Here is an 18946-nt window from a genome sequence, read left to right as displayed (position 1 = left end):
TCTTAAAAATACATTCCACACTGTCTAGAGTGCTCAAGTGCTGAATGACAGCAAGGCAAAGGTGCCTCCCCAATGCCAGTAGGCAGCTGCGCTGCACACTGGCTAATCAAGGAAGAGTTAGATGATCCCTTTGGTTCCTAGTGCTGTGGGTCCTGCAGGGCTATGCAAAGCAGCTATATCACTGTTCACCTAGAGTATCAAAGTGGGGAGTGAAATTTGCACAGTAAATGGTCTCTTACAGTGATGCACATGGGTGGTGTGAGTGTGGTTAGTTTTATTAAAGGTAGGCATCAGTCTAAGTATTTCTTCATCCTATGTAATTCCATTAGGCCATCCAGTAAATGTCACTCTGGATTGTTTTAATAAAGAGAGTAATTAAAATACATAATTATTTAACCTTTCTTATTCTGTAGGTGACACTGTGCTAGTTCACAGAGTGCATAGCTATCTAGAGCGTCATGGCCTAATCAACTTCGGTATCTACAAAAGGGTAAAGCCTCTACCAAGTAGGTTTACAAGTGATTTCAAATTAAGTAATTTTCTGTGATCTGTGGGCCCAAAATGTACCTTATTTTTAGCATCATGATATTGGAACACTAGTAAAGGCTTGAGAAGGGCCAAAAAATTCCTTTTTGGCCAAAATTTTGCATTTTTTTCCTCAGCCCAAAGCTGAATTATCTGAAAAATTTGAAGATGTTATATTTATAGATATTTCTGTCATTCATAGCCACAATACGAGTGCTGCCTGTCCTGTATTTGAGTTACTTTGGAGTAAAAAATGTTTCGCAATGAATATTTCAGACTTTTTGTTTGTGTGTAACACTTGGAATTTAAAACTTCCAAATTTGTCATGTTCTTATTCCCAGTGAAATGAAATGACTGAGAAAAAATTCAAATTTTATTGTGCAAGAACAATACATTTTCCTTAGTTCTATGAAGTTGTGTATAGCTTTTCTATTTTATTTTTTATAGAATCCTTTAAAGATTTCCTCATTGCATGGGGGGAGGTTCTATCTTTTCCAGTATCGTTAAAGCAATACAATTTTATATGTAGACAACCCTTATGTGTCATCTCTCAAATTACTCACCCGTTCTCCTTAGTTTGAGGATCCTGCACTAAGTGTTGTTTTTCTCTTCTGTTTTCCCTATGCTGCATTGTTGTTTTTATACTTTAACAAAATATTTTGCTGATTGCCTTGCTTTTGGGGATCCTACTTCCTGCATAATTGAGGGACTGTTTGGAAGGTTCCAGGAAGCTGAGAGTGTTGTAGCTGACAGGTGGTACATGATTGACCTGTCAAAGGGAGGGATGTTGTGCTAATTCACCTCCACTGACACTACCTCAAAGGTGCACAAATCTTAGTACAATGTGAGTTTTTGCTTGGGAGCACAAGCCAAAGAGGAAGACTGTTGTGGCTTCTTTGAAGATCTCATATTTAAAAATAACTTTCCCTTTTAAACCGAAACCACCTCAGTTTCCCTGGAAGTCTGCATCTTGTCCAGATGCAGATCAATGTGTATAGATTGCAGATTGCACTTTCAAATCAGCATCTGACCCAGCCCTGCCCAATGCTTCCGACTCCTCCATGAAAGAGAGAAGGAACTAAAATACCTTCCTTCAGAATGACAAATGAGCTGATTCCTTTGCTCAGCTGCACAATCCTCCTAGAACTGCCTCTTTCCCCAGAGTGGAAATGTCTGATAGGGAGATCCCTCCCGGTTACAGATATCCTCCTGGCCCCAGTGCCCTTGTGTGAACATGCAGTCTAGGGTCTCTGTTCAGGTGACTGTTGCTATTAACTTTCTACCTAGATTGTGCTTTACCTGCATTTTTCTGCTGGCTACTAAGTGCTGATTATATTTAATTCAGAATTATACAGATTTTTCCTGCTAACAACTATCTGTGATGAAGCAATCATAGCTACATTTTACTATTAAACTTTTTTTAAAATAGACTTCCATCCTTACTAATTTCAGGACTAAAATTGAGCTTGGACTCCTAGGCTTGCATCAATACACAAGTCTATCCTGTAACTTATGCTTTCATTTCTCTAGCTAAGAAGACTGGCAAGGTGATCATTATAGGTTCTGGAGTCTCTGGCTTGGCTGCCGCTCGCCAGTTGCAGAGTTTTGGGATGGATGTCACGCTTCTGGAAGCCAGGGTATGAACTTGCTGCTCAAAGAGAGAATTTAGCTTATGAAACAAACTTATTTAGCCAGTCATTACAACTGATAAGACACTGATACGATTGAGTGCCCTGTGACAGCATGCACTGGGACTGGTGAACTTGTGGCTGTGACCATTGCCAATCCAGATGGGCAGCTAGGTAGCTAGACCTACTTCAGCTCAGAAGCAGGAATATTCAGATTTCTTTGTTCAGTGCACCAGCCCCTGCCTCTTAAGAGAGTGTGGTGGTGCCATCGTTCTTTTTTTTTTTTTTTTTTTTTTTGTAGCAAGAGCTGTAGTCAGTGCCGTCATCTCACTCTTGTGTAGTCCAGAAGATCATTAGGCAAGCACTTAACAAATACCCCTTCCACCAAGATTAAGATGGAATTCTTTGGGCCAAGGGTGCACATTTAGGTAATTATCCATGCAAGGGTTTGTGTTCCAAAAAATCTGCTTCCTTGAGTAGTAAGTCTTGTGATCTCATTTTCGTTCCTTCAGTTCCCCCAGCAGTCCATACAGATATAACAGTCACACACTGCAGCTATATCAAATATCAGGACAGCACCAAAACCCCATTCTTTCTCCAGAGTAGAAAAGAATAATCTTTGGGGCGAGGGTGTCTGGCTGGTGGGTCTTGCCTACATGCTCAGGGTCTAACTGATTGCGATATTTGGAACAGGAAGGAATTTCCCCCCAGCTCAGGTTGCCAGAGACATTTTTCTGTGTTCTTCGTCCCATTCTTGATGGTTCCTAACATTTTTGCACCTTCGTACCATGCCCGCCCCCCCCCCCCCCCAACCTTTTAAACTGCAGCTGAAGTTTAAACTTTAAAGCTTTAGAAGTTTTCACTGACCTGCCAGCAATCATGCCAGGTCACTTTTTTGAGCTGATTGTGCAACGTAGTCATTCTAAATTAATATTCACCTCACTTGGATGAGTCCCTCTGAACTTTCTGTAGTCTTATCTGGATCTGACAAACCTAAGTAACTTTGTTATCTTCAAATTTTGCTATCTTGCTACTCAGACCCTTTTCTAGAACACTAATATATTGAACACCAGGCCTGTGATGGGACTTTAAGGCACCCTGCTATTAGTCAATTGACCATTTATTCCTGCTCTTTTTCCCGTTTCTCAGCTAGTTTTTGATTTATGACAATATTTGCCTCTCCCCCCATTATTTAGGCTCTTTAGTAGTCTCTTGTGAGTGACCTCGTCAAAGCCTTTTGAAAGTCTAAGTTATGTTGACTGGTTCTGCTTTAACCATCACTTTACTGACCTGTCTGAAAAATTCTAATAGGTTGGTGAAACACTTCTTTCCTTTGTAGAAAGCATCCTGGTTAGAACCTATCACATTTTTGGATCACATCACATTTTAGATGTTTTATTCTATTTTTAGTTATAGTTTCATCCAGTATACTGTGTATAGTGGCTAAGTGTGATTTGTTTCGTCCTTTGTTTTGCTCATTCACCTGCTCTGAACCACAATTCACCTTTTCTTTTCTTGTCTCTCAAAGATGGTTTCTTGGTAGTAATTGCCTCTTCAGGGAGGGTCAGAGAATTAAGGTGGTGTCTTCCAAGAGTACCTTCTTAAAATTCTTGGAATAGGAATTTAATTTTCACCCAAGACTTATTGTCCTTTACGCATCAACATGACTTCCTTCCTTTTATTTGTCCTTAGCTCTTTTACCTGTCCAAGGAATGCAAATTGGCTTCTGTGGGTTAAGAGCACTCATCTTCCACGCTGAAAGGACAGTTGCATTTAAAAATTGGATGCCCCTCCATGCCCTATGTTTATAACTAAAAAGGTAGGAGGAGTCTTGCAGGCTGCAGTTTTCAGATGGATATCAAAATATTCTAGACACTGGAATCTAGACATTGCTTCCTATTGTTTCAGAATCCTGCAGACAGAATCTAGTGTGTTTCTTTTCAATTACACAATTCCTTCACTTATATTTGCCTAGTATACGGATTTTGAAGTTGCCCAATCTGCTTATTTATTTATTCCTTCTCTTTTGCTATTCATATTCTATCTTTTAAGATCATAAGGAATCTAATCTGACCTCCTGCATAGTATAGGTGATAGAATTTCACCCCATGAATCATGCATCCAACCCAGTTGCTGAACTGGGACTTATCTTTTAGGAGATCCAGTTTTGGTTGTTTAGATTCCAGGTGATAAAAAATGTTATATACTCCTTGATAAGCTGTTTCAGTGGTTAACTGCACTTATTGTTTAAGTTGCTGCATCTTTACAGTTTGAACTTTGCTGACTTCAACTTGCAGCCTTTGGATCTTATGTCTTTGTTAGAAATCTTCTCTATGTAGATACTTATTAAATCATGATCAAATCACTTGTTAACGTTCTGTTTGATAAGCTGAATACATTGAGCTCTTTAGACCACGAATGACTTCTGTAGCTTTTATCTGAACTCTGTGCAATTTTTAACAGCAGCAGAGGTGGTAATACCCTACTTTTGAATATTCCAATTTTTATATATACAAGGATAACACTAGCTCTTTTTGTCATAGCATACTACTGGGTTTCCTGTTCCATACCCCACAAGTATGGGGGGGAGGGATAGCTCAGTGGTTTGAGCATTGGCCTGCTAAACCCAGGGTTGTGAGTTCAATCCTTGAGAGGGCCATTTAGGGATCTGGTGCAAAAATTGGGGATTGATCCTGCTTTGAGCAGGGGGTTGGACTAGATGACCTCCTGAGGTCCCTTCCAACCATGATATTCTAAGTCCTTTTCAGAGTCACTGTTCTCCAGACTAGATCCCAGCCCTGTGTGTCTGACATCGTTTTGTTCTTAGATGTGCAAGCTCACACTTACCCAAATTAAAGTGTCTGATTTTTGCCTCTCAGTGACCTGTCTTAATCATTTGTTATCTATCAATCTTTGTCATCTATAGATGTTAGCAGAGATTTCATATTTTCTTCCAAATCGCTGATTTAAAAGACAATCTTTTAAATACTACTTCCTAGTTATCTGTATTGGTAGCTGGCTACTTGTAAGAGAATAGTAAAGCTTATGTCTTGTCTATCAATGAGAATACCACTTAACATACATCAGCCAATCCAGGGGGTGTGTCTGTCTCTTGTATCTTTTTTTCCAGTTTTGAAGCTGTTCTCAGGAGGGGGAGGGGTCAAGGGGTCAAGCAGGCTCTTAAAGGGTCAGTACCTTGTGCTAAGAAAAAAAAATTCTGCTTCTGAGCTGAAATGGGCGGAGCTGCTTAGTAGCTGTTTTCTATATTGGCAGCTGGCTCTTCTATGAGAGAATTAATAGATAGACAATATTGTCTTATTGTGAGTGACGGTTAAAGAATGTTTGGTATTTAGATGTAGATTGTGCTGGTTACATGCTCAAGCAGAACCTTTGGAGGAGCAGTTTAATGCTTGAAATCTGAGATTAAATAACCATCTAGTCCAGTGTTTTGTTCTTAGTTGTAGAACCTCATACTTAATCATATTAAAATATCAGATTTTTGCCTCTCAGTGACCTGTCTTCATCAGTTGCCATTTACCAATCTTTGTCATCTACAGATGTTAGCAGAGATTCCATATCTTCTTTCACAAAATCCCGCCCCACCCCGGAGCGGGAGGGCCAGGGTCTGGGAGCAGAGCTGTGGTCGGGGCTGGGGCTGTGGCCAGATGTGGAACTGCAGCCAAGCAACGGGCCAAGGCCAGAAATGGAGCTGTGGCTGGGGTTGGGGCGGGGCCAGAAGCCATGGCCACGGCTGGAGGCAGAGCAGTCCTGTGTGGTGCTCCCTCCCCAAGGGGGTTGTCTTGGGCCCGCTGAGCCCCCTGAACATTTCTAGGTGCCCCCCTGGAGGAGCGCATCCCGTAGTTTGGGGGCCACTGATCTAGTCTATCCCAAGCTTGTGGAGGATTGTTCGAGTATGTCAGTTTGGATCCTATTGTAGGGGTGCATGCATCCCATGCATGTAAGATCAGATTTTTTTTTTTTTTAATTGCAGTGTACATCAGGGCTGTGCATGTGCCCTTTGCTATTTTGTGCTTCCATGTGAGGGTATAAAGAGCAGAGTGGACACGACTCTCCCTCAGTTTCCTCTTGCCGCTTGTGTCATCAAGATGGAACCCTGTCAAATGTCCAACCCGCTGTACTTCTCTGAGCATTGAATTCATCCTCTTGACGAGCTCTGTGAAGAGAATCTGTCTTCATCCTCGGTCTTCGTTAATTCTTTAGCTTGGATGCTCCACTTAAAAGATGAAGATATGCCCTCTGTACAGAGGCGTTAGGCGCTTGGCAGACTAGAAACCCTTAGGGTTTAAGCCCTGCCTGACCAGCAGCAAGTTCATTCCTGTGGTCCATCGGCACAGCAAATTATCACTGTGTCTGGGGGAAAGCCACTTCTCTGATACATGTTCAGTGTATAAGTCCTCCATGAGAACTCTCAAGTCGAGGTACACGTGGCTGATATTACATTTACACAATGGATGTGTCACCTCAGATCTGGCATCCACCTCCAAAGAACCAAAATGGTAGTTCTTCTACGAGGTGGTTGCTCATGTCTGTTCCACATAAGGTGTGCGTGCTCGCCACGTGCACCAGTGCTGGAAGATTTTCCCCTAGCAGTACCCATAGTGGGGGCAGTGCCCTCCGCGATCCCTGGAATGGCGCCTGCCTGGCGCGGTATAAGGGGAGCTGCATGCTCCCTGCACCCTTAGTTCCTTCTTGCCACCAGTGAAGGTGCGTCAGAACTACTCCTGCTCCAGCGTGGCTGTAGCTCGTCCCCAGAACTGTTCGTTCGTTCAGTGTTAGTACCTGTAGTTAGTTAGCTGTTTAGTTAGTTTAGTTAGTCAGTGAGCCCGGGCCAGGGCATGCCTCGCGCCCCTGGGTTTAAGTCTTGCAGCTCTTGTAGGCGTTCTATGCCAAAAAGTGACCCGCACACAGACTGTTTGCGCTGTTTGGGAGAAACCCATATCAGCGAAAGGTGCAAATTTGCAAGCCGTTTAAGCCCCGGACCAAAAGAGAAAGGGACATTAGGCTCCGGGCCATGTTGATGGAGTCAGTGCTGACCCCAACTCCGACACGCCGCTCCAAACCGACACCATGACGTTGGTACACGGTGTCCCTCCGGTGCCATCGATCAGTCGGCACTGCTCCCCATTGACGGGGCACGCCAAGAGGGCCAGGAAGACTCCCTCTTTGCAGTGGCACTGAGGGAAGTCTGGGACAGAGGCTAGGCCCATGTCAGGCAGTCCTCGATCCCCACTGGGACCCAGGCCTCTGACTCACATTGAGCAGAGTAGCCTGGCCCGTTCGGAACAGGCCTCTCCGGATGTCTGGATGCCATCCACGCCTGAAGTCCTCCCGGCGGCCTGGGATGTGATGTCCATGCCGGTGCCCGGAGTGCCGCTGATGTCAGCACCACGCTCCACAGGCAAGCCGCTGCTGGGATCTCCGCAGTTGCCTCCGGCCCGGTACCAGTCTCAGTCGAGGGAATATTCCCGACGCCCTTCACCACCCAGTGACCGTTCAGGGCATAGTCTATGTGGATCGCTCAGGACATAGACCAGACTGTCTGGTTGGGTTCCATCCAGCCGGGACTCTCAGCACTGCTCGTCCTCAAGGAGCGAATATCGACAGGACTGCGGCAGGCGTCGCCAACGGTCCTCGTCTCGGAGGGGGTACCGCAGTCGGTCACGGCACGGTCATTGACGCCTTTCCCTCTTGGACTCCCGCTCCAAGTCTCTGCCAAGACGTCGCAGCCCCGGGCGTCAATCACTGGCGTCTCGCTGTTGTGGGTCTGCCCGCCGAGGCCGTTCGCGGAGCAGCTGTTACCGTCGGCATCGGTCCTCCATGTTGAGATCGTGGTCCTCTGGCCGACGTAGATCCTGGCACTGCTGCTCCTCCCGGGCTAGAAACAGCAACAAATCTTACACCAGCCCGGCCTCCATTTGTAACCGTCCTTCGATGGGCCAGGCCAGCCAACCCGAACAGCTGGCCCTGCCAGTGCCACAGCAGATGCAGCGGCACTGAGTGTTGTGGCTGGCCCAATGGTACCAGTGGGCATTGTGGCCTCCGGCGCAGCCCTCGGTGGCAGCTCGCTCGGTGGCCAGAGCTTCGGAGACACCGTCAGCCTCCCTCTCCAGACCCCCGAGAAAGGAGTTGGTGGGATGTATGTCCTCAGCACCATGCCCACAGTCCAACCAGGTGGTGGACCGTCTGGTGCTGGCCGATACCCAGAGCATCGCACCGGCCTCCCCGCCCGGCTCTGCCCCGCAGGAGGACTTCAGGGCCCATCAAGAACTCTTAGAGGGTGGCAGCAAGCCTCCACCTCCAAGCAGAGGAGATGGAGGAGCCCTCAGACTCCCTGTTTAACATGTTGTCCCCGTTGGCACCGGGTAGGGTGGCCTTGCCTCTCCATGAAGGGGTGACTAAGATTTCAAGTGCCCTGTGGCAAACACCGGCCTTGTTGGCCCCCATCTCTAAGAAGGCAGAACACAAGTACTTTGTACCCACTAAGGGGCATGAGTACTTGTATACCCACCCGGCACCCAACTCCCTGGTGGTCGAGTCGGTCAACCACAGGGAACGGCAGGGTCAGCCAACCCTGACCCCAAAGAACAAAGACTCTCGGAGGCCGGACTCTTTCGGAAGGAAAATTTATTTGTCTTCAAGCTTCCAGTTACTTGTGGCAAACCATCAGGCTCTCCTGGGCCGGTATGAATTCAATCTGTGGGGCTCCCTGCCCAAGTTTGAGGACTCCCTCCAGGAGCGCAATAGGAAGGAGTTCAAGGCGCTGGTGGAGGAAGGGGCAGCGGCCGCTAGGGCGTCCCTTCAGGCAGCCTTGGATGCTGCGGAAATGGCCGCACGATCAATGGCCTCTGTGGTGTGCATGAGACGGGCGTCATGGCTCCTGCTCTCTGGGCTATCCAGCAAGGCGCAGTCTTCCATGCAGGATCTCCCGTTTGATGGGAAAGCTCTGTTTGTGGCAGGAACAGATACAAGGCTGCTTGGCATGAAAGACTCGCGCACGACCCTCCAGACTCTGGGCCTCTATGTCCCAGCTCCGGCAAAACCTAAGTTCAAGCCGCAGCAGACTCCTGCCCAGGCCGCCCTCCTGAAGTATGAGGCCGCCAATAAGAAGCAGCGGGACTATGAGGAGCCCTCAGAGGCAGTCTCAGCCTGCCCCCCAGCCTGGATCCTCCAAGGGCAAGCAGGCGGAGAAAAGGTGCTTTTGATGGGACGTTTGGAGGCACCCTGCAAGTCCTCATCAGGGATCCACCCCCAATAAAGCTCCCCTTCTCCAATCGGTTGTGTGCTTTCCTCCCTGAATGGTCGCGTCTAACCTTGGACCGATGGGCTCTCAACACCATCTCCCAGGGTTACACCCTCCAGTTTACTTCCCCCATGCCCCCATCCCTCTTGGGGGACCCCACGCACGAAGCTCTGCTCGAGCAGGAGGTGGGGTGGCTCCTAGGACTAGGAGCGATAGAGGCGGTGCCAGAGGAGTTCATGGGCAAGGGGTATTACTCCCATTATTTCCTTATCCCGAAGGCCAAAGGGGGGCTCAGGCCCATCCTGGACCTGCGAGGTCTGAACCAGTAGATGGTGAAACTCAAGTTCCTCATGGTCTCCCTGGCCTCCATCATCCCCTCCCTGGATCCTGGGGACTGGTACGCTGCCCTCAGTCTATAGGATGCATACTTCCACATCCACATATTTGAGGGGCACAGGCGCTTCCTCAGTTTTGTGATAAGACAGAATCACTACCAATTCATGGTCCTCCCGTTTGGTCTGTCCACTGCCCCAGGGTGTTTACAAAATGCATGTTGGTGGTAGCGGCCTACCTCAGACAGCAGGGGGTCCAGATATTTCCCTATCTGGACGATTTGCTTATCAAAGGCACCTCCCGGTTGCAGGTGAGGGATCACGTGGCGCTGCTCCTGTCCACATGCACCGCCTTGGGCCTGTTGTAAACAACACCCAGTCCACGTTAGTCCCAGTCCAACGGATAGAGTTTATCGGGATGCTCCTGGACGCAGTGTCGGCCAGGGCCTCTCTCCCGCCAGACGGATTCGAAAACCTGAACGGTCTCATCGACTCGATCACAAGGTTCCCGGTGACAACAGCCACTTGCCTGCAGCTTTTGGGTCACATGTTGGCGTGCACATACGTGATCTGTCACGCCAGACTCAGGATGAGGCCCCTTCAGCTCTGGTTTTCTCGCAGTTCTCCCAGACCATGGACAGGATGGACAAGGTCCTCACCGTGCCAGACTCTGTGGTCACCTCCCTACGATGGTGGTCCGCACCAAACAACATTCTCCAAGGGATCCTGTTCAGGGACAGGGCTCCATCATTGGAGCTGGTGTCCGTTGCGTCAGACCTGGGTTGAGGGGGCCCATGTGGGGAACTTTCAGACCCAAGGCCTGTGGTCGGCTCAAGACCTGACCCTACATATAAACGTCAAGGAGCTCAGGGTGGTGCGGCTGGCATGTATGGCCTTCCGCTTGCACCTGGAGGGCAAGGTAGTCAGGGTCATAGAATCATAGAATATCAGAGTTGGAAGGGACCTCAGGAGGTCATCTAGTCCAACCCCCTGCTCAAAGCAGAACCAATCCCCAATATTTGCCCCAGATTCCTAAATGGCCTCCTCAGGGATTGAACTCACAACTCAGAGTTGAGCAGGCCAATGCTCAAACCACTGAGCTATCCCTCCCCCCTCTCGGACAACACGGCCTCGATGTTCTATATCGACAGGCAAGGCGGGGCCCGATCCTCTGCCACAAAGCCCTCAGGCTGTGGGACTTCTGTATAATCCATGACATCCACCTGAAGACCTTCCACCACCGGGCGCCCAGAACGAGAGGGTGGATCGCTTGAGCAGGGACCTTTTCTTGCATCACGAGTGGTCCCTCCACCAGGAAGTGACCCACTGGCTCTTCTGAAGGTGGAGAACTCCCCAGGTGGACCTATTCGCAACTCAGCAGAACTGGCGATGCCCCCGGTTCTGCTCCAGGGGCGGCCTGGCGAGGGGCACTATCCCCAATGCTTTTATCCTGTCCTGGTCAAGCCAGCTTCTCTATGCCTTTCCCCTGTTCCCTCTAATCAGCAGGCTCCTGGAGAAGATAAAGACTGACAAGGCCCGGGTCCTCCTGATTGCCCCAGCGTGGCCCAGGCAGCGTTGATATGGGACCCTCATGGGCCTTGCAGTAGCTCCTCCGTGGCTGTTGCCACTGCGCCCAGACCTGCTCTCTCAGGACCCCAACCTAGCGACCCTTCACCTCACGGCGTGGCTGCTCAGTGTTTAGGCGGAGAAGAAAGGACGTGCTTAGAACAGGTTCAGCGTGTCCTCTTCAAAGTAGATGGCCCTCCATTTGCTGCGCTCATTTGGCGAAGTGGTCGTGTTTCTCTAGGTGGGCGGCGGATGAGGGTGTCTCCCCTGTGGCCACCCCAATCCAGCTTATCCTTGATTACCTCCTCCACATGAGGGCACAGGGCCTGGCACCCTCATCAGTCAAGGTGCACCTGGCAGCCGTATCGGCCTTCCATCCCCCGGTGGAAGGCCACATGGTATTTTCCAATGCTATGACTGGCCGGTTCCTTAAGGGTTTGGACCATCTTTTTCCATATTCTAGACCCCCGTCCCGCAGTGGGACCTAAACCTTGTGTTGCCTCATCTTATGGGGCCCCCGTTTGAACCCCTGGCCACGTGCTCCTGGTCTCACCTCTCATGGAAGGTGGCCTTCCTGGCTGCAATCACGTTGGCCAGGCGAGTCTCAGAGCTCAGGGCCCTGATCTCTGAGCCGCCGTACAGCCTTTCATAAGGACAAGGTCCAGCTCCTCCCACACCCTGCGTTCCTCCTGAAGGTGGTCTCCGCCTACCACATGGATCAGGACATTTTTCTACTGGTCCTCTGCCCCAAGCCTCACGCGTCCAGTGAGGAGCGCCATCTCCACATGCTCGATGTGCAGCGGGCTCTGGCTTTCTACCTCGAGTGGACCAAGCCGTTCAGAAAGTCCTTGCAAGTGTTTGTTGCCTCAGCTGAGCGCGCGAGGGGCCAGCCGATTTCCACTCAGCGGCTTTCCAGTCAGATCAGTTCGTGCATTCGTTCCTGTTATGAGCTGGCGGGTGTCCCCCCGCCACCCATTGTGAGGGCACACTTGCCTCGGGCGCAGGCCTTGTCGGCTGCCTTCATGGCCCACGTCCCCATCCAGGACATTTGTAGGGCCGCCACGTGGTCTTCAGTTCACACGTTCACCTCCCACTAAGCGATCATCCCCCAAACCAGGGATGACGCTGGATTCGGCAGGTCTGTTCTCTGTCCTGGGAACTTGTGAACTTCTACCCACCTCGAACAGATATAGCTTGGAATCTCCTATTGTGGAATACACATGAGCAATCACTTGAAGAAAAGACAGTTACCTTTTCCATAACTGGCATTCTTCGAGATATGTTGCTCATGTCTATTCCACATCCCACCCACCTTCCCTTCTGTCGGAGTTGTCTGGCAAGAAGGAACTAAGGGTGGGGGGAGCGCGTAGCTCCCCTTATACTGCGCCAGGCAGGTGCCACTCCAGGCGTTGCTGGGGGCGCTCCCCCACTATGGGTACTGTTAGGGGAAAAACTTCCGGCACTGGTGCACGTGGCGAGCACGCACACATAGTGTGGAATAGATATGAGGAATACATCTTGAAGAACACCAGTTACGGAAAAGGTAACTGTCTTTTCTCAGTGAGAGCCCCTCCAAGCAGACACCACACCCTAAAGTCCAGCAGCAAAGGAGAGGCAGGGAAGAAAACACAATTGAAAGAGGCTACATTGACACTTGGCTCCCAGTCTCTGGCATTTGATGTTGCTACAGATGCTGGTTCAGACAGATTCAGCACCTATGCCTCCAGTGTTGACATCCTCATTGGAACTGACACCCCAAAACAAGGGCAAGACAGAAAGGTAGGGTCAGGTGGACAGCAGATATGACATTGGCTCCAGGCACCATCCTGGAGGGAAAAGAGACATCACTGCACCAAAGACAGGGCATATGAGTTCTCTGTTAAAAGAGGAGGTGGTACCTGGTAAGCCAACACCAATGAAGTCACCATTCTGTGGATTATGGGACTGATATATGCCTTCATGGAACTGTTAAGAGGACATCTTTGGTGCTGCATAACACCCAGAGCCAGGGCCAAGACACCAGCACATGGCATTGCCATTCAAAGAGTACTGTTCTTCACTGTCATCACATTATGCCTTCTCTCTGGTGTTGAGCAGGGATATCTCTCTCTCTTCTGAGCACAATCCTGAAGCCTGTACCAGAGATTCCCCCTTACAGGGTGCTATCACAACAGACAAAAGTGGCATTGAACCAGTTGGCCGCAACTGAGCAAGTACCTATATACTGTGCCATCCTGGCCTTACTGGGGACCATCATCTCAGGTGTCCCACAACAGAACCCCTTCCTGTAGATCCAGGAAGAGGAGATCAGGCTCCTTGGAGGCATCGCTGCCCATGCTGCCAACGTTGGATTCCGATGTTAGGTCCCAGGAGCTGGGAGCCATAGAAGAACAGCACCTCCAGTCTCAACTTAAAGTTGTCATCCTCACCTGATGAGGCTGTCACAGCATTCCTGCTCCAATGATTGATGACTTTAAAGCATTTCAGCTGAGACTTTAGATGTTGAAATCATGGTCATGAGAAAAATCACATAAAGTAATTGACATTTTGACCACATCAGCCTGGGCCAGAATTGCTCATCCCCATAAATGAGGGCATACTAGAGCTAACCAAGTGGCTCTGGAAAACCCCAGTTACCATTCAGCCCACATCTAAATGGGTGCAGAAGTGCTATCAGGTGCCACCAAAATCTTTGAGCACTTCTACTCCCACTCAAACCCAGGATCGTTGGTGGTGGCAACAGTGCAGGAAACATTGAAATTAATGAAAGGGGACATCTAAGGTCTAGGACGCCCAAAAGCTAGACCTGTCTAGATGCAAAGCCTACTTAACTGCCACATTGTAACTCCATGTGGCAAACTACCAGGTGTCATTTCTGTACATGGGCTAGGGGTGACTCCCTTCCTGGTGAAAGTACCACAGTACTCTATGGAGGAATAAAGGTCAAATTGTTGCCAGAACAGTCCTATAGGCAGCCATGGATGCCTCCAACACAGCCAAGAGATAAATGGCCACAGCTGTAACTAAGACTGGCTTCCTAGTTGTTAGCATCCAGAATACCAAGGGAGGTCTAGGATCTCAAGTGAATAGAGCTCTTCAGTAAAAGCAGCATTGCATTCCTTAAAGGATTTAAGGGATACCATGAGATCACTGGGGATATTATTCTCCTATAGGGAGCCCTATAGACAGCCCCAGCAGCCGCATCTATATCTCAGAGAAGACTTCGGGAGTACACATCACAGAAATGATCATAATGTTCAAGAAGACACCTGTTGCCTGCCTTCTCTGTCAATCAACCAATCCTGACATCCAGACAGCAGATTTGATGGGAGCCACATCGGAACCCATCAGGAACCAGTTTTCATAGAATCGTAGACTATCAGGGTTGGAAGGAACCTCAGGAGGTCATCTAGTCCAACCCCCTGCTCAAAACAGGACCAATCCCCAACTAAATCATCCCAACCAGGGCTTTGTCAAGCCTGACCTTAAAAACTTCAAAGGAAGGAGATTCCACCACCTCCCTAGGTAAAGCATTCCAGTGCTTCACTACGCTCCTAGCGGAAAAGATTTTCCTAATATCCAACCTAAACCTCCCCCATTGCAACCTGAGACCATTACTCCTCATTCTGTCATCTGCAACCACTGAACAGTCTAGATCCATTCTCTTCGGAACCTCCTTTCAGATAGTTGAAAGCAGCTATCAAATCCCCCCCTCACTCTTCTCTTCCGCAGACTAAACAATCCCAGTTCCCTCAGCCTCTCCTCATAAGTCATGTGTTCCAGCCCCCTAATCATTTTTGTTGCCCTCTGATGGACGCTTTCCAATTTTTCCACATCCTTCTTGTAGTGTGGGCCCAAAACTGGACACAGTACTCCAGATGAGGCCTCACCAATGTCGAATAGAGGGGAACGATCACGTCCCTCGATCTGCTGGCAATGCCCCTATTTATACATCCCAAAATGCCGTTAGCCTTCTTGGCAACAAGGGCACGCTGTTCACTCATATCCAGCTTCTCGTGTACTGTGACCCCTAGGTCCTTTTCTGCAGAACTGCTGCCTAGCCATTCGGTCCCTAGTCTGTAGCGGTGCGTGGGATTCTTCCGTCCTAAGTGCAGGACTCTGCACTTATCCTTGTTGAACCTCATCAGATTTCTTTTGGCCCAATCCTCTAATTTGTCTAGGTCCCTCTGTATACTATCCTATCCCTTTCAGGAGCTTCTTTGTCCTATTTCCTTGGACTTGGTCTGCTATAAGCACTGGCCATAGCTGTTCAATTCATTTGAATAGTCTGCTCCCATCCACTCTCCTACTGTTCCCTCTTCAGGGATCCTTCTCATGAGTCTTAAAAGAGTGGCTTTGTTGCTTCTTCTAGAAGCCTTAGAAGAGGTCCTCAGGGGTACAGGGGAAAAGGTTTCTACTTCCAATATTTAACACATCCAAGAGAGGTATTTTTGTCCTATCTGAGACCTGAGGTTCAGGTTGGTGACACTTGCCTCCATCATTCCATCTCTCTAGGCTCAAGACTCTTGGCTTGCAAAACGTGTACTTCCATATAGCCATTTATCCAATTACAGGAAGTACTTAAGATTCATGGTCAGAGGAAACCATTACCAATACAAGATTGGACTCCTCAGGGCACTGATGGGCTTCACAAAATGCTTGGCAGTCGTAGGGTTGACTGGATGATCAGAGGTGGATTGCAACAGGAGACACTAGTGATCTTGAATTGTGCTCTATTCTTATTGTCCCACGTAGGCCTCCTATTTGAACTACAAAAACATCAGTCACCATTTCGGATGATAGGTTTCAGAGTAACAGCCGTGTTAGTCTGTATTCGCAAAAAGAAAAGGAGTACTTGTGGCACCTTAGAGACTAACCAATTTATTTGAGCATAAGCTTTCGTGAGCTACAGCTCACTTCATCGGATGCATACTGTGGAAACTGCAGAAGACATTATATACACAGAGACCATGAAACAATACCTCCTCCCACCCCACTCTCCTGCTGGTAATAACTTATCCAAAGTGACCACTCTCCCTACAATGTGCATGATAATCAAGGTGGGCCATTTCAAGCACAAATCCAGGTTCTCACCCCCCACCCTCCCCTTTTTCCAAAAACCACACACACAAACTCACTCTCCTGCTGGTAACCTGCTGGTAACTTGATTATCATACACATTGTAAGGAGAGTGGTCACTTTAGATAAGCTATTACCAGCAGGAGAGTGGGGTGGGAGGAGGTATAGTTTCATGGTCTCTGTGTATATAATGTCTTCTGCAGTTTCCACAGTATGCATCCGATAAAGACATTATATACACAGAGACCATGAAACTATACCTCCTCCCACCCCACTCTCCTGCTGGTAATAGCTTATCTAAAGTGATCACTCTCCTTACAATGTGTATGATAATCAAGTTACCAGCAGGTTACCAGCAGGAGAGTGAGTTTGTGTGTGTGGTTTTTGGAAAAAGGGGAGGGTGGGGGGTGAGAACCTGGATTTGTGCTTGAAATGGCCCACCTTGATTATCATGCACATTGTAGGGAGAGTGGTCACTTTGGATAAGCTATTACCAGCAGGAGAGTGGGGTGGGAGGAGGTATTGTTTCATGGTCTCTGTGTATATAATGTCTTCTGCAGTTTCCACAGTATGCATCCGATGAAGTGAGCTGTAGCTCACGAAAGCTTATGCTTAAATAAATTGGTTAGTCTCTAAGGTGCCACAAGTACTCCTTTTCTCATTTCGGATGATAAAATTCATAGGAGCTCTGATCAGCCCCAGACCAGAAAAGTCCTGTTTGCCTGAGGACAGGTTCCAGTTGTCACAGACGCTGATAATCCAACTAATATCAAAACAGGCTATGAAACTACGGATTTGCCTTGCGGTGTTAGGCCACGTGTCCACATGTGTGTACACAATGTTTGCCAGACTCCACCTGCAGCTCCTTCAGCTCTGGATTTAGGTGAATCTATTCCCTAGTGAGGCATTGCATAGACAGGAAGGTCTCAGTGCCTCAGTATGTCAGTGCAGAACTGGCTTGGTGGTTGGATCCCACAGATGCAGAAAAAGGGGTACCCTTTTTAGTTCTCTCCCCATCACACACCTAGTACAGATGCATTAGAGACAGATTCTAAAATCATGGAACTTAGTCTCTTTAGAACATGGAGGTGTACATGTGAATGTCCTGGAGCTCTAGGCTGTTAGACTGGCCTGGATGGCATTCCTACTTGTCCTCCAAAACTTAGCAGTGCAAATCTCCACAGACAACACGACAATTGTCTGTATGTAAACAAGGGGCATTCAACCCTCTGTGTGGAGGCCATCAAATTCTGTACTTGGTTCTATCAGAAGGTTACTTCTATGATGCTTTGTCTCCCAGGAGTCAGCAACAACCTAGTGGACTTCCTGAGCAGGCATTCAGTGACCAATCACAAATGGCCCTTGCACAGATCTGTTGTGGGACTGATGCATGTATGAGGTCATTGGGAATCTCAATAGTGGACTTGCTTGCTACCAAGGACAACACCAAATGCCAATACATTTGCTTTAGAGGAGGCCTGAGTCAAGGACTGTTACTGGATGCCTTTCTACTGCAGTGGAACCAGAGGCCTGCTATACGCCTTTCCATCAATTACCCTGGAGATCAGGGAATCACCAGTACTGAACAGGACAAAGCCGCACTAATTCTCATAGCTCCATACTAGCCAAGACAGTTTTGGCTGATGAGCCCAGTACAGGCATCCACTGAGCCTCTTGAGTCAGCTCGTGGACCTGATACCATGTTTGTTGTCAGATACGCCATTCAGACAGTCACTGCACCTGACAGCATGGCTGTTGACTGGTTAAATACCATAAATAGAGACTGCACCATTCAGGTCCAGGAAATCCTGATTCAGAGTAGGAAAACATCTATCAGAAGGATGTACTCATCTGAATTGAAGAGGTTCTCAATATGGGTGACCCAACAGAGTCTGGTCCCAGTTCAGGCCTTGATACTGAAGAACCTTGACTACTTGTTGCACTTAAAACAGGCTGGCCTTTGTTTGAACTCCATTAAGGTCCCCATTGCAGCAGTCTCAGCTTGTCATCCTCATGTACAGTCGTGCTGTCTTCTCTCACCCCATGGTATTGAGTTTCTAAAAGGGCTGTTACATACTTACCCACTAGTCAGAGATCCTACTTCTGCCAGCGATTTCAATTTAGTCCTCCTGAGGCTCATGGAGCGTCTCTTTGAACCTTTCTCGGAATGTTCCTTGAACCACCTTTCCCTAAAGTTATTCTTCCTGGTGGCTATCGCTTCAAACAGGAGAGTGAGTGGGCTTCAGGTTTTTGTGGTAGAACTCCCCTCCCTCCCAGTATAACATTTCGTAGGGTGCTCAGGCCTCACACACATTCATTCTGAAAATGGTTTCAAATTTTCCTTGGAACCAGTCAATCAATCTGCCTGATGTGTTCCCCAAGTCTGCACTGGGAGAAAGGAAATTTACACACTCTAGCTGTAGCCAGCACTTGGTTTTATCAGATACTGGCTCCGTCTGTTCTTAGCCATAGCTGGGTGTTCTAAAGGTCAGGTATTCTCATCACAAAAAATGACCGTGTATCTCATCATTACCAGCTGGCTGCTGTACCTCCCA

At 48.3% G+C, this 18946-nt stretch overlaps 1 protein-coding gene across 5 annotated transcripts in view; it reads left to right on the top strand.

The window, feature by feature from the left end:
- The window catches only part of KDM1A (lysine demethylase 1A), a 181340-nt gene that overhangs the window by 44451 nt on the left and 117943 nt on the right, over positions 1-18946 (top strand). For all 5 annotated transcript variants that reach the window (XM_073317369.1, XM_073317368.1, XM_073317371.2 and 2 more), the window contains 2 exons: positions 414-506; positions 2056-2162. In XM_073317369.1, the coding sequence (XP_073173470.1) occupies positions 414-506; positions 2056-2162 (200 nt within the window). The remainder of the gene's footprint in view (positions 1-413; positions 507-2055; positions 2163-18946) is intronic.

The sequence above is a fragment of the Lepidochelys kempii genome, chromosome 19 (genome assembly GCF_965140285.1).
Source record: "Lepidochelys kempii isolate rLepKem1 chromosome 19, rLepKem1.hap1, whole genome shotgun sequence".
Classification (NCBI taxonomy): Eukaryota; Metazoa; Chordata; order Testudines; family Cheloniidae; genus Lepidochelys; species Lepidochelys kempii.
This window is presented reverse-complemented; position numbering and strand designations above follow the sequence as displayed.